Consider the following 16,051-nt stretch of genomic DNA (forward strand, 5'->3'; position numbering starts at 1 on the left):
ATGAGTTCGTGCAGCTGGCTGCATGGGAACCAGCGAAGAGCTGCTCATGACTAGAAACCTGCCAGTAATGGCTCATCCTATGAGGAATATACAGAAATCACCCTTATTTTACAGCTGAGGAAACTGAGGCACAGAAAGCTGATATAAATTGCCCAAGGCTGCATAGGTGGACTGATTCTAACTCCCACTGTCTAAACTACATTGCCCTCTGATCCAGTCTGATTGAGTAATGTCGCTGAGCACAGTTATCCTTCCTGGAGACTGAAGAGAGACACTAGTGCTAAAGATTACCCTGGGGCCTTCTATTTCCTGCTTTTTATTTTTCTCCTCTTCTTTGGCCGCATCTGGACACCCATACTTCTCATGCTGAGTGACCTGGGACTTTGTATCGAGAAACTAAGACTCGACAGAGCTGCACATTAGCTTAGAGGGGCACATGCCAGTTCCCCACCCTGTCCCGAGCAAGTGCTAAGTACGTTTTAGAACAGAACGATGAGGAGAGAAGTGGGGACAAAGGTGGCCTACAGGACAGGCACCAGGCACTTAAAGACCACCTTCTTGGAGGAGCAGCCTGCTGCTGGGGGCTGCTTCATTAGGCTGTCAGTGAGGTTTTAATAAATTGTTGTGGTTGTTTAGGGGAGAAGAGTAGATTCTGGTGGCCTCTCCCCTGCAAGGATTTTAGGAATAGCCCCTATCATTCTTAACCTGAATTTGTTTATTCTTTAACTCCACAGATACTTACTGAATTCTTTGTACTCTAATCTAGAAGGGTTAGTGTGAGGGTTATAAAAAGAGTGCATTTTATGGACCCTGCCCTCCAGAATTAATAATAGTCTAATGTGACGATGGCCATAACTGTAGAGGACCACATCATGGAGACTGGCTGTCGTGCAAGCCTGAACCTTCATCACAGTGGTGAAGGAGTGTATTAACAAACATCTACAGGGAGCCCACGGAGCACAAGGCTGTGTGTGAGCGCTGTGTAGAGGAGACAGTGTCACGAAAGGGGATGCTACAGTTGGAGACTTGGGGCCTGGGAGACCCAGATCTGGGGTTATCGTTTGATATTTGCTCAAGTCACCTTGAGCAAGTCACTTCACTACTCTAGGCTTCAGTTTTATCATCTGTGAAGTAAAAGGAGTGGCTTGGAATGGATTTCTAAGGTTGCTTTCAGCCCCTGCAGTCTGACTCTTAGAGAAAGTTTCTCAAAAGATGATTGATTGATCAGTGAACAGTCAGTTCTAAGGGTTAGAGGAAGCAGATCTGGGTGGGAGATGTTCTGGAGACACACAGGGTGAGGACAGTGGAGATGAGGCTGATGGGTCTCAGTAGAGCAGGTGAAACCCTCAGAGAAATCCTTGTTCAGAAAAAGTGGCCTTGCAGAGCATATCATCCCTTCCTGTTTTTTTTCCAGAATAGGGAATGAAGCGCAGGTACTGTTGTTGCTTGGATGCGGTAGGCAGCCCCCAGCCTCTGGCTCTGCTTAAGCTGCAGGACCCAGGCTTGTCCCCCAACTGGGGGCTTAGCTACCCTGCTTTGGCTTCTTGGCCCCTCCTGGCTGAGCCATGGAGCCTCCCCCAGCAGGGCAGAGATCAAAGCAGGGCCGTGGCTGCCTCAAAGCTCCCAAGCCCCATCCAGCCCCTGTTCCTCTCAGCATGAGCTGAGTGGGTACATGGCTCTGAGCAGACACAGGGAGGAGAGCCAGGCCCAGAGCCCACTCTTGCCAGCTTCACGAGCAGCCTGGCCCAGGCCGAGGACTCAGTCAGTGACACTCAAGCTGGAAGCTGTGCCGCCAGCTCAGCCTTAGCTCAGGCAGGACAGCCTTCCCTGTGTGTGGAACCCGACTCCTAGTAACCCAATAGGGCTTAACCTGTGAAGAATGATGACTCAGCACTTTTCAGGGCCATTTGCCGACATGAAACGCAATGTTGTGTGTGTATTTTCCTTGGACTTGGCTCATTCCTTCCTTTCTCATTATGGTCTTCATGCCAGTGAGCAAAATGAGATGGCAGTTGATTTACAAAGAGCTCTGTCATCATGGGTTACTCTCCCAGTGCTCTGTCCCAGGCTTGTCCACAGGAACCCTGCTGGGTCGTCTTTCCTCATCCACAGGGGTGAGCCCAGGGAAGGGCAACTAATTTTAACCTAATGGATGTAATTAAGACAGTAATTACAGGTCCAAAACAATCTCATAGTTTTATTTGGGGGTTATTTGCATCCTGTAATTATGCATACAACTGTGTGGCCATTTGAGGATAATCTTTTTAAAATGTTGATCAGATCAGGTCATTCTCTTGCTCAAAGCTTGCCTGTGGCTCTCACCCCAATTTTATGCTGCAACCTACAAGGCCTTTTGTGATTGGCTCCTCCCACCAATCACCTTCAGTTCCCCCAGCTAGCCATCCTGGCTCTCCTGATCCTCAGATATACCCAGCAGTTGCACCACTGGACATGGGCATCCACTCTGCCCTTCTCCTGGAACTTTCCTCCTTCCTTCTTTTCTGTGGTTGCCTTCCTGCAGCTCATTTAGATCTTTGCTCAGCTGTCACCTCCACACAGCTGCCTTCCTTGAGTATCCTTTTTGAACATCCCCATCCCATGCTCACCATCCCCCAGTTTGTTTTCTTCATAATCCTCACCATTCTCTGAAAACAGAAAGCATCTTTATTTGCTTGTCTGTCTGCCCTCACCATGATGTCAGTTCTTTGAGGTCAGGCGTCTTGTTCACTGCCATGTTCTAGAGTCTGGCCCGTAGTAGGGTCTTGGGGTCTGTTAAGCAAATGCTAAGACTTTGTGTCCATCTACAGAGAGGGGTGCATGAAGTCTGGCCAGGGGATTCTGCATTGGAAGAACAAGGGTGGTATGGGCCATGTTATTTCTCTGCTCACTGGTGACCAACCAGATCCCCTCCCTACCTTGTAAAGGACCCTGACAAGTTCCAGTTTGGCCGCACCAAGATCTTCTTCCGAGCAGGCCAGGTGGCCTACCTGGAGAAGCTGCGGGCTGACAAGTTCCGGACAGCCACCATCATGATCCAGAAAACTGTCCGGGGATGGCTGCAGAAGGTGAAATATCGCAGGCTGAAGGGGGCTACCTTAACCCTGCAGCGGTACTGCCGAGGACACCTGGCCCGCAGGTGAGCCAGGCTGGGGCAGATCAGGGCAGCAGATCATGGCAGGGAAGATGGGGGTCTGCCTTTCTCAGCTACTTGTTTTCTCTTTTCCTCTGTGCTGAGAGTGGTTCCTGTTGGGGCCATGTCTGCATCTTGGCTTTTCCCCGGCAGCTGGGCCTACCCCTATAATCAATGCCCTTCTCACCTCAGGGGGTAGGTCTAGTTTCCACATCTCCTGGTTTCCCCAGGCTCCTTCTATCCTACCAGCATTAGAACCAGCTGGTTTTGCCACAAACCAACTGGTTTCCCAGTTTGTTTCCCAATTTCCCCTTTGCCTGAACCTCAAAGTAAAAAACTACTTTTAGGAAAAGAGACCAACACAGCCTGGCACAGTTAACCTGCGCTTGGCCTCATTATTTATTCCACAGATTTCATAATGCCTCGGAGTCAGGCGATTAGGGCTGCAAAGGTCCTGGGAGGTCCCTTTTGTGAGTTACTGCACAAGCCAGGATGGAGAGAGAGTGGCTTGTCTAAGCATGAGTGTTGACATAGGGGTGGAGCCAGGATGCCAATCAGCCTCCCCTGCCCGCCCCCAGCTCGACCCTGAGCAGAAGAAACTACTGCAGCGTTCCTTCCTCACTGACACTGGGCTGATGAGGCACTACAGCAGCAGGAGTGTGTCAGCCAAGACAGGCTGAAGACAGCCTGCCCTCTGACGCTACCCTCAGTTGTTAGGTTTTGAGCCCAGGCCTGGTTCAAGTCCAGTGCCCTCTCCAGAAAGGAATTTCCTTAGAGAAGTGACAATAATTGCCACAAAGTCTTGTGTTTGGAGGCCAAACAGAGAGCTAGACTAGGGAATCATGCATTTCAGCAAACAGGTGACACATGGGCTGAGTGGGTCACTTTCTCCTTTGAGGCTTTGCTGAATGATTTCCAAGGTCCTTTTTAGCATTTCACACTGAGTCTCTAATTGAGCACTTGTTATAGGCCTGGCAGCAAACAAGACCCTTCAGAAGGGGAGGAAGTGTTAGACTGGCTTTATTTAGGAGGTGAGATGGGAAGGCAGAAAGGCAAGAGAGGAGAGGAAATGGCCACATTCAGTGCATCCCGAGCAGAAAGGGTTGAGGAGATAAAGGAAACAGAGATTGGTCTGGGCCTGAGAAGGTTTAGTCACTCAACAAACACTTACCCAGTGCCTGCAGTGGGTCCGGGATGATGGAGACACAGCCCCTGGGATCTCCAAGCCTGGGGAGGTACAGAGGACAGGCAGCAATGTGAACACACGATGTAGAATGCTACTGGTGAAGTAGTTGAGGACTGCCCAGGCACAGTGAGGTAGAAGAGTGTTCAGATAAGGATCATAGAGGAGGTCAGACTCTGACTGAGTTTGGAGCTTGTGGGAAGCCTTTCGGGACCATAAGGAAAGAACTAACACTGCTTTTCTAGCCTCAGCGTCAAATGCCTAAGGCATTGCTACATTTGTTAGGGGTGAAGAGAGTTGGCTTCCCCTGGGTGTGTCCAGGTAGGGCCACAGAGGGAGGGGTTTGCATTTGCAGATGTCTCACGGTCCTCTGCATCAGGGCAGTCAATACTCTCTCCCTGACACTGCCTATTTCCTCTTGCTCCCCAGGCTGGCTGAGCACCTGCGGAGGACCAGAGCCGCTGTGGTGCTCCAGAAACATTACCGCATGCAGAGGGCCCGCCAGGCCTACCAGAGGGTCCGCGGAGCTGCCATTGTTATCCAGGCCTTCACCCGGGCCATGGTTGTGCGGAGAACCTACCGCCAGGTGAGTAGCCACTCTGAGGGCCTCACGGCTGCAGATTCAGAACTAAAGCGGCAACAGATGAATTACTGCCAACATGAACCTCTGTCAAGCACTCCCAACTTTTTTCTAAATCCTTTCACATCTCTGCTCTCACTAAATCCTTTCTGAAGTCCCACAAGGTAGGAAGGGTGTGCATACTGTTGTCTTAGTCCATTAAATGTTGCTATAACAATATCTGAGGCTGGGTGAAATATGAAGAAAAGAGGTTTATTTGGCTCACAATTCTGGTGGCCGGAAAGTTCACAATTGAACATCTGCTTCTGGAGAGGGCCTCAGGCTGCTTCCACTCATGGTGGGAGGCAAAAGCCAGTGTGTGCAGAGATCTCATGGTGAGAGAGGAAGCACAAGAGTGGCTCTTTTAACAAGCAGCTCTAATGAGAACTAACAGTGAGAAATCACCCTTGAAGAAGGGCATTTATTTGTTTGTGAGGGATCTGCCTCTATGACTCAAATATCTCCTGTTAGACTTCACCTCCAACATAGGGGATCAGATTTCAACATGAGTTTTGAAGGGACCCAGCATCCAATCATGGCAGTTTTCATACCCCTTCTGATACCTGAGTTGCTCAGAGAAGCAGGTCACCTGCCTGAGGGCCCAGGCCAGCCAACAGCAGGGCCAGGTGACCCACCTAGGGCTCATTCACACTTGAGAGCAGGCAGTGGTATTGGGCATCATCAGGTCTAACTCCTCCACTTAACGGATCAGGAGCTTGAAGCCCAACATGGTGAGGTCAGGAGGGAGACCCCGACCTCTTCCCTGCCAGGTTCTTGCTCTTTGTGTTGTTCCAGTGAAGCCAAAACCCTTGGGTTCAGGAGCCCCACATCAGGACACATCTGTTCAACCTGGTAACACCAACACATCTGAAGCACAGAGCTGACTTGAAACACGAATTGGAAGGAAATGTCTAAAATGGTTTTCTTTTTCATTAAATGAACATCTATCTCTTCTATGATCACAGAAGGTGTGATTTTCTAAATAATAAAAGTAAAGCACTAAATTGATAATAATAAAAATGTGGTCAGGGTGGAGCACACCCTGGTGTAATATGTAGAGAAACCCAGGCCATTGGAAGAAGGTTCTGTGAGTGTTCTTGGGTGACGGGTGGCATCGGTGTGCTGCTCCCATGGAAGGGACAGGTGATGTTTGGGAGTTTCTCAGCAGGGGCAGCATGTGCAAAGAGTGAGCACTGATGTGACTCCCAGCTCTGTCACTCATGGCTGTGGCACTGTTCATTGCTCAGCCTGTTTGCTTGTTTACTCATTTATTCCACAAACATTTTACCAGGCATTAGGGCGAGCACACTGATGATGCTTTCATTTCCTGAGTGGTTTTTTAACTTGGTAGAAAAACAAAACAAAACAGTGAGTTACACACCAAGTTTGTAATTATAAGCCATTAGCCTGCTGTGGACACTCACTGAAGTATCTCACTTCCAGCTCAGTGCCACCAGGAGGGGACCTCCACCTGGTAAATGGGTGGAGAGCAAGTGGATGATCATTAGGCCCCTACAACCTTGAGGTTTTCAGATTGTGGTTTCCTAACCCATAAAACAAAAAGTAAAACAAAGCTGAAAAGTTTGACAGCTGATTCCCTGTGGATATGTGGGCTGCAGAACCTCGCTGAAATGTGTTATAAAACAACCACCAAAGCCTTAGATCTTAGGGGGCACATTGTCTGTGTAACTCCTAGGACCAAGGCTGCCCTGGGCTCTCCCCTCCATGGGCAGTGATGTATGCTTCCTTCACTCCTGTCCTGCAGTGCAAACCCACAAGGTGTGTATGCTTGTTTCCCACCAGGTCCTCATGGAGCACAAGGCCACCACCATCCAGAAGCACGTGCGGGGCTGGATGGCGCGCAGGCGCTTCCGGCGGCTGCGGGATGCAGCCATTGTCATCCAATGTGCCTTCCGGATGCTCAAGGCCAGGCGGGAGCTGAAGGCCCTCAGGATTGAGGCCCGCTCAGCAGAGCATCTGAAACGTCTCAACGTGGGCATGGAGAACAAGGTGGTCCAGCTGCAGCGGAAGATCGATGAGCAGGTCAGTGTCTGCAGCTCCCTACCTAGGTGTTGGGGGCTGGGGTACTGGAGCATTTTGAGAGAGCCCACGGCTTCCTTGGAGAATGGCACATGCCGAAGACCTGAGGGAGCACAGATGTCCTCAGACCACAGCTGATACTAACTGTGGCAGGCAGATCAGTGACCCCTAAAGATACCCTCAGCCCTAGGATCTGTGAGTGTGTTACCTTATATGGCGAAAGGGACTTTGCAGATGCAATTAAATTAAGAACTGTAGGATGGGAAGAGTATCCTGGATGAGCCAGGTGGGCTTGATATAATCACAGGGGTCCTCGTAAGAGGGAGGCTGGAGGATCAAGTTCAGAGGAGAAGTGATGACAGAATCAGAGGTGGGAGGGATGCAGGCAGCCTTGAGAAGCCAGAGAAGACAAAGACATGGACTCTCCCCTAGAGCATCCAGAAAGAATGCAGCCCTGCCAACCCCTTCAGACTCCTGACCTCCAGAGCTGTAAGATGATGATTTATGCTGTCTTGAGTCATAACTTGGTGGTAGCTTGTTGCAGCAGCAATAGGGAACTGACACACTAGCCCAAGGTGCTGGTGTTTTGCCCTTGCAGGGGTGACATAGGGTAACACAGCAGCAGCTGGTGTGCATGGAGGGCTTGCTGTGCGGGGTATGGGGCTGGCGCTTTGTCTGGAGTAGCTTGTCTAATATAGCGGCCCTCCTACAGCAAGTATTACCATCCCCCCTTTTTGTACAATTGAAGACACTGGAAGGGCACATGGCATCCTAAAGTTACACAGGTGGCAGTGGCAGGGCCGAGGTTTGAACCCCAGCTGTCTGGCTCCAGAGTCCATGCTCTGTATCAGTTTGCCCTTCTGCCTCTCTGTCTGCCTATCTGTCTGTCTGCCCCTTCTGGAAAGAGTGTTTGCTTTGGAAATCAGAATTCAGTTCTTCTGCTTAAAAGTTGAGTGACTGATGTGACTACTCTGAGCCTCTTTTCTTGTCCATAAAATGGGGCTGACAGGGCTGAAAGAAGAATAAATGGTCTAATGCATACACAGGGCCTGCTATGCAGTAGGAGAAACTTGAAAAATGGTTAGCACTCTTATTTTTAAGCTTTGTCCTCTTTCTACCCTGGCCACCTTCCCATGTCAGCCAATCACAGGAGTAACAAGCCATGATTAAATCCGTGTAGGGGGTTGGGTGCCGTACAAGGTAGTACAAGAGATTCGAGACAAGCACAGAACACTCAGCTTCGTCTAATGGAATAGACGAGGCTCACATGTATGCATGCACAAACCTGGACACCCACTTTTTGGTGGCCCACATGGCCAGTCCTCCTTCCCTTCAGAAGACCTTTATTGGATGCCTGGCTGTTTCAGGTGCTTTGCTGGCCTTGCTGGACAGAGGATGGCTGTGACATATGTCACATGCTGTATCATAAGGGAGGAAATATGCCAACAGGCCAAACAGCATTGATCCTAAGGATTTTCCAAGCACCTGCCATGTGCCAAGCTCTGCAATATGTGTTTTGTGTTCACTCTTATTTGATCTTCATACAATTTTGTGAGGTCATTTTGTATATGAGGAAATGGTGGGCCAGGGACATCAAGTCCCTTGCCAAAGTCACAGAAATAGAAAGTGCTGGGACCAGGATCCTACCCCAGCTCTGATCCCACAGCCACAATGAGGGCATTGCTGGTTTTTTAATCCCAAACATTACTGAAGGGTTTCAGTCCTTTCCCATGCACACCTACTGCTGCGTTTGGCTCCCAGAGTTGAATGGAGGCCCACTGTTACTTTGTCCATGCAGGGGTAGAGGTGATCACAGAACCAGGCTTCTGAGGTGCCCCAGAGGGTGCCTCCTGGGGAAGGAAAGGACATGAAGAGTGTGTGCGGCATGGAGAAACAGAGAATTTTAGAGTTGGTATGGCCTTGGAAGTCATTGGGATTTAATGTATCTATTCTATACTGGGCATTTTTAAAGCTTCTCATGACCCAGTAGGGCAGGAAAAAAGCATTTTACACCTAAGCCAGCTGCCTTGAACAGGAGCCCAAAAGTGGTGCAGAGATAGCAATAGAATGCCTCTGTTTCCCTGCTCTTGCAAAAGACAAGGCTTTCTGAGAAGAGACTGTCATTGGGTGTTTCTCTGTGGTAGTTCTACAGGATGCCTTGTTTGGCTTGGCTCCTTACTGGGGAAACAAGGCAGAGAGCCCAGGCACAGGGTGGGCACAGGGCTTTTGCCTGCCCCTGGTCAGCCTGCTGCGATACGCCAGGTCAGGGAGGAGGGCACATCCGCTCAGAGGGAAAAGAGTGCAAAGGAAAAGGTCTGCTGTCTGGCACTGGTCCTTTGAAAAACACAAGCACAAAGCATGCCAAGGTGGCGGTGGCTATTGTAGCTGTTGACAAGAAGAAAAGACTTGCTTAGTCAAATGTTGTGAGTTAACCTTCCAGCCAGAGTGTAGTCTCAGGGATGAGTAGGCATTGACCGCTGCACTCTGCTGGAAGCCCTGTGTACATGCTGGCTCCCCCAGCCCTTGCTTTCCAACCATGGCGCTCTGCATTGGCATTGCTGATTTCTAAAGTTAACTTGAGAGGATAAAAATAAATCTAGCGTTTTACAATCCACGTGCTTGAAAAATCAAAGAAAAGCAGATTTAAATGGCCTATTTAAAAAAAATAAATAAATAAAGCTTTTTGCCTTAAGCTTCCTGCTTGGCAAACATCTGTAAGTGGTGGCAGGTGTTAGCTACCCTGGGCAGGATGCCCTGTGTGTAGAGGGTGATCAGAAAAGGTGGGAGGAGTGGATAAGCTCTTGCTTTCTTGTGCCGTTGCCTGCACTACCTGACTAGGCACGCTGTGCTCTTCTCACGTATTAACTCATTTAATCCCCACCAGAACCCTAGGAGATAAATATTAATATTATTCCCATTTTAAGGATGAAGAAACTGAGGCACACAGAGGTTAAGTAGCCTGACTGAGGTCACACAACTAGTAAGTAGCATGGCTGGGATTGAAACTTGGCAGGCTGGTTTCAGGGTATGTTCTGCCACCTCTGACCAAACTATAAGGTATCTAGCTATTGGGAGACTCTTGGAAGATGTCAGGAGAACTCCTCAGTCCAAGGGAGACTCTTAGCCTTAGTTTGGGTTCTTGCTTATACAGATAGCATTGTCCTTGGGACCGGCTGGCATTTAAAGTGGGGAGTGTGACCCAGTGTCAAATAACATGCTTGACACTCTGTTACAAGAGGAAGCATTGACATAATCTCCATTAGAGCTCTATATAGGGGCTTGTTTCATTGCAGTCTCTTAGCAGATGGGGCCAGCTCTTTGCAAGTGAATTTTTTTTTCCTATAATTCCTGGAGACAATTTAGGCAGTGGTCCTCTGGTCACACAAGGTTTCTAAGCCAGAAGGGGAGGATATGCGAACACCAAGGACACCACAGGTGAAGGTGTCCCAAGGTATTTGTCAGAACAGCATAGGGAGTAGACTGAGTCCCCACTGGACAGTGGCCTGGGTTCTGTCTCAGTTGTATTCACAATTAGAGCTGATAGCTTGGAAATGATTGGGCCTTTAGTTCTTCCAAGGGGGATTCGCCTGAGATCTCTAAGGTAACATCTAGCTCAAAAATTCACTGATACCATGATCTGGCTAGAGTAGGGTTCCTATCCCCAGACTGTGCTCTAGAATCCCCTGGGGAGCTTTTTTCTAAAAAACTATCCTCACTGCCAAGAAGTCAGTAAGGGAGGAAACAAAGATAAAACCAGGGTAAGGTTAGCACCCAACATTCATATCCTAAGGCCTTGTACACCCAACTGGGAAGAAAAGATACAAATTTGGCACCAAGTTTCCATGCAAACAGTAACAGGAAGAAAACTGAGTGGCTTGAGAGTTCTTAATAGAAAAGAACCATGCAGTTCAAGAGGATTTGGAGCTGTCCATGGTGCTGACTTGTTTTTCCTGTGGGCTTTCATAATCTGTGACGTGACATGCCACATCCTTCACCATATCCTACAATGATACATACAGTGCTGGTTCTTGAGACCATTTCTTACAGTGTCCCTGGGATAGGCTGTGGTATATCATTCAGCAAAACGATGTAGTACATGAACTCGGCTCTCTGCCAGCCTGACTTTAGTCAAGCACACATTTAGAGTTGGCCAGTTTAACTTACAATTTATTTATAATGAGAGTAAAGTTCCTTAGACACTTATGAATATAAGGTTATCCTTAAATATATTTTATATGAGAAACATGACACAAATATATGGAGTTAGTAGCCTTTTAAATCAATTTGATTCCATATACTTAGTAGTCACTTTGTAAATATGTTAAATTCCTTATATGTAATCATGCATATATGTCATATACAGTCATGCATCTGTTAATGACAGGGGTACCTTATGAGAAATGCATCGTGAGGCGAGTTTGTAGTTGTGTAAACATCATAGATTTCACTTGCACAAACCTAGATGGTGTAGCCAACTACACACCTAGGCTATGTGGCATAACCTATTGTTCCTAGGCTACAAACCTGTACAGCATGTTACTGTACTGAATACCATAGGCAGGTGTAACACAATGGTAAGTATTTGTGTATCTAAACATATCTAAACATAGAGAAGGGATAATAAAAATATGGTGTAAAAGATGGCACACCTGTATAGGGCACTTACCGTGAATGGGGCTTGCAGGCCTGGAAGCTGTGTGGGGTGAGTGAATGTGAAGGCCCAGGACATTACTTTCCACTCCTGTAGACTTTATAAACTGTCCACTCCTGTAGACTTTATAAGCCGTACACTTAGGCTACACTAAGCTTACTAGAAAATTGTTTTTCTTCAATAATTAACCTTGGAGTACTGTAATGGTTTTACTTTATAAATAATACTTTTAACTTTTGGCTCCTTTGTAATAAGGCTTAGCTTAAAACACAAACATGTACAACTCTACAAAAATATTTTATTTCTTGATATCCTTATTCTGTAAGCTTTTTTCTATTTTTAAAATTCATTTTTGGGGTACCCTATTCTTCATAATATGCTTATTTCACATTGCATATCTATCAAAACATTTTATGTACCCCATACATATACACACCTACAATGTACCCAGAAAAATTAAAAATTAAGTTTAAAAATTTTTTTTTACTTTTTTTGGTTAAAAACCAAGACACAGATACATTCATTAGCCTGACCCACACAAGGTCAGGATTGTCAGTATCACTGCCTTCCACCTCCATATCTTGTTCCACTGGAAGGCCTTCAGGGCAGTAACATGGCAGGGAGGGTTTCTGGGGTCTCCGAGGGAGTGGGTACCCCATGCCCTGCCCTCTGCCAGGCTTGGTTGCATGGCTGTGACACCTGCAGGTGCAGGGACCAGCCTTCTGGGGCCTGCCCTTCTGAAGTCAGATGTCCAGAACAGAAAATGCACCGCCTCCACAAGACCCCAGTGACCATATCTGGATGCCCATGAAAAGAAATAGGAGCTCCCCACCCACACCCCAGAGAGCCAGAGACTCGGGCAACTCTCCAGGGTAGCCACCATCTCTCCAGGGTTCTCCATAGAGAACCTGAACAAGGAAGATAGCTGATGTTTACTGAGCCCCTAGCAAAGTAATTTATCTCCCTAATCTTGACAACCACCCTCTGAGGCAGGAGTTACTATTATATTCCTGATTTACACATAAGGACACCGGGGCACAGAAAGGTTGGTTGATTAGGTCAGGTGTACACAGCTGATCAAGGATAGAGCTGGGATCTGAGCACAGGTCTGTCCAGCTCCAGCCACTCAACTCCCTGACATCCCTGATCTAGGTCTCACGTGGTGTCAAGATCAATGCAGCTGGGCCTCCTGGATACATCATACTTTGCGTTAGAGTCCTGAGGTGCCATCTTTGTCAATAGCAGGATAGGATGTGCCTGCCGTTACCATGTGTGCCTCTCTTCATACTCCAAGAAGCTCTACCTAGAGACCTCCTGCCTAGTTATCCTTCTACTCCTAGTGATCTGACCCAGGCTATGCCATCTAGAGAGAGCAGCTGGGCCAAACCTCACGTCCATCCCGGAGCAAAGATGAAGTCAGAGGGTGGCTACTCCAGCATGTGTTCCCTCCCTGTGCTCCACTCCTCTGTGCAGAGACCCTCAGCCTCCAGTGGAGACCCAGACTGGAGTGGATAATACAGACATGCATTGGGGTTTTCAAATAGAATCTGCTTGATTGGATTTCTTCTTTGTGATGCCTTAGAACAAGGCTGCAGGCAGACCAGGCTTGAAGGTGTGTCAGGTTGTAACTGGGAGGTTCCCACAGAGTGCTGGGGAGCAGGTAGCATGTCTCATTCTGTTGTGTCGGTGCAGGAAATGGACTGCTAGCTTGTGCATTGCCATACTGGTCACAACCACAAGGCCCCACAGCATCTGTGGCATTTTGCAGGGTCCAAGGGCTTTTCTTTTGCTGCTCTTCACTGTTTTCTGTGAAGTTTAATTTCTTATGTGAATTAATCATTGATTCCTGGTGCTCCAGCTTATCGGTGATTTGGCCGCTAGCTCTGTTCTGCCTGGTCCTCCTACAGACCAGAGCAATGAAGAATAATCAATGACCATTGTTGCCTGCTTGATGATTTGGAAAGCCCTATCTCTTCCTCTCCACTTTCCTCACTGACCACTCTTAGCTGATGCTCTCAACTCTTGCGGTGCTGATTTCTTCCCATAATTTGCAGTAGCACTTGATACCAGCACTAGCTTCTTAGGGCTCTGGGCCCATGGGGGATGCTTCACACCTGTGTGTTGTCTGAGTGGGCTGGGATTGGGTATCCCATCTGCAGGAGCATAGTGTGGGCAGGGTGGATCAGGGCATCAGTTCCCTGAGTCTTAGAGTCTTGCGGGGCAAGCCATGGCTGACAGGTGGTGAGAGAGATTCCAAGGCCCCATGGAGGGCCTCCTTGGAAGAGGGGATGCTGAAGGGGTCCTTTGTCTCAGAGCCAGTGATTAGGTTGCAGCTGTTTGTGCTGGCGAGTCCACAGGCAGGAGGGCTGTGTATGAAAGAGCAGGGAAACCTAAAAAGTGAAAGCTGCAAACCCAGAGAGCCAGCTTCTTTGTTTCTGCAACTTAAAAATAAGGTGTAGGATCTGCCCAGCCAGACATAGAGCCACCTACTACTAGGCAGCTTCCAGCTCTGCACATGCTCACGAAAGCTCCTTGAACTCTTTGAATGTCAATGTTGCTGTTCTTTGTTTTCTCCTATGTCTGTAAGTTCACAATAGTGTTTTCTTAGGGAGATGCCAGGCAAGCACTTAAGCATGCAATGATTGTGAGACTTAACCCCACCTTGGAAGTTCCTTTTTTGATTGCCTTCATGCTTTTTTCCTGGTAAAATAACCCTTTCTCCCCCCACTTTTTCTTCTCCTTTCTCCTTGTTTGCTGATGTTCTCCACAGAACAAAGAGTTCAAGACACTGTCGGAGCAGTTGTCCATGACCACCTCCACATACACCATGGAGGTAGAGCGGCTGAAGAAGGAGCTGGTGCACTACCAGCAGAGCCCAGGTGAGGACACCAACCTCAGGCTGCAGGAGGAGGTGGAGAGCCTGCGCACAGAGCTGCACAGGGCCCACTCGGAGCGCAAGATCTTGGAGGACGCCCACAGCAGGGAGAAGGATGAGCTGAGGAAGGTATGCTCAGGCCAGAGGGGTAGACGCTGGCAAGCACAGTGGGTGGGCACACGGAGCCACCCCTCAGAGACCACTGCTGCTTCAAGTGGTAAAATTGCCATGGTCTTGGGCTCGTGTCCACAGTCTGACCATTCATCTGTGTCTAGACAGAAAGTGGCATGCTTTGGGGAAACCCACACAAGCATGACTGCGCTTCTGCTGTTAGCTGGACACTATGGCATCCCCTGGAAGGGGCACATGGTGTCTGCCTGCGAGCATTGTTTTTATGGTCTAGAATTAAGCCCAGGGCTGGCTCTGTGACCCGCATCCTCATTGGCAAGAAAGCCGTGACAGAGGCTGGGGCTGATCTTGATGTTGCCTGCAGGAGAGGGCAGCCTCTGGGCACGCCTGGCCGTGACGCAGCACTGTGCTTTGGTGGAGGTGCCTCACCTTTGAACACTTAAAGTCTCAGCCTGGCACACCCACCCTGGTGGGCTTATTTCTTACACCATGAAATAGAACTTCCTGAGCTTTGCCCCAAACCTGAACATCAGGGCACAGAGATTCCCTGATCCACTGCCAGGATAACTGTTCCAGCCAGGGAAGTCCCAAGGGCTCCTGGAGAGCCCCCGACAGACTTGAGTCATCGCCGTTCTGCCTCCCACCACCCTGCCCCCACCATCTCTACAAGCCACAGGGAAAATAGCATGTTGCCTACTCATTCAGTGTCTGTCCATCAATGGGGAGTCGCAGTGGATGGGGATCTAAGAGAGAGGGATCCAGTGTTCAGGGTGTTGGAGTAACAACTTCAAAATTGGGGCAGGCTGGATGCTGCTGCAGGAAGGGCCCTGCGGTAGACCTTGGAGTCCGCAGATTCCCATCCCCACTCTGCCATTCCCAAGCATGTGCAGAAAACCTCACTGGCCTTAGTTCCCTCATCTGTGTGTATATTTATAAAAGTTGGTTCAGATCATCTGCAAGGCCCCTTCTGGACTTGCACCTGGCCGCCGCCATGAGATTGTGTTTGGCTTCTGGAAGGAGCAGAGGCCCTTGGTCCTATGTGGGAGTCCTTCTCTCTTCTATTTCCCACTGCCTTTTCCTGGCCTGAGCCCTCCTGCAGCTGAGGAACACACAGACATCTGTGGAGGTTATAGAGCCTACAGTGCCGGCCCGTGCTGGGCTTGCATAGATCTTCTTCCCACCTTGGGCCTCAGCACCATCAGCTCCTGCTTTCACCCAGACCCCAGGGATCTCCAGGGGCCAGAGGTGGGATCCAGGTTAAGGGGAGAAGAAAGTAAGACATGGGCTTCCCATAAAAGGCCACCCTCCTGATGTGTTTCTTTGAGGTACCACAAGACCCTCTGCCCAGATAAGTCACCTGTCAGCCTGCTCACCATGAGGAATGAAGTGGATTCATTCTTTAGGAGAAAGCACGTGGTGCTTGG

The 16,051-nt window shown here is 48.9% G+C and overlaps 1 protein-coding gene across 3 annotated transcripts in view; it reads left to right on the plus strand.

The window, feature by feature from the left end:
• The window catches only part of MYO5B (myosin VB), a 374,136-nt gene that overhangs the window by 290,871 nt on the left and 67,214 nt on the right, over positions 1-16,051 (plus strand). For all 3 annotated transcript variants that reach the window (XM_058438377.1, XM_058438378.1, XM_058438376.1), the window contains exons 19-22: positions 2,925-3,136; positions 4,743-4,899; positions 6,736-6,975; positions 14,394-14,627. In XM_058438377.1, coding sequence (XP_058294360.1) covers positions 2,925-3,136; positions 4,743-4,899; positions 6,736-6,975; positions 14,394-14,627 — 843 coding nt within the window. The remainder of the gene's footprint in view (positions 1-2,924; positions 3,137-4,742; positions 4,900-6,735; positions 6,976-14,393; positions 14,628-16,051) is intronic.

This window comes from Hylobates moloch, unplaced genomic scaffold (genome assembly GCF_009828535.3).
Source record: "Hylobates moloch isolate HMO894 unplaced genomic scaffold, HMol_V3 SCAFFOLD_5, whole genome shotgun sequence".
Lineage (NCBI taxonomy): Eukaryota > Metazoa > Chordata > Mammalia > Primates > Hylobatidae > Hylobates > Hylobates moloch.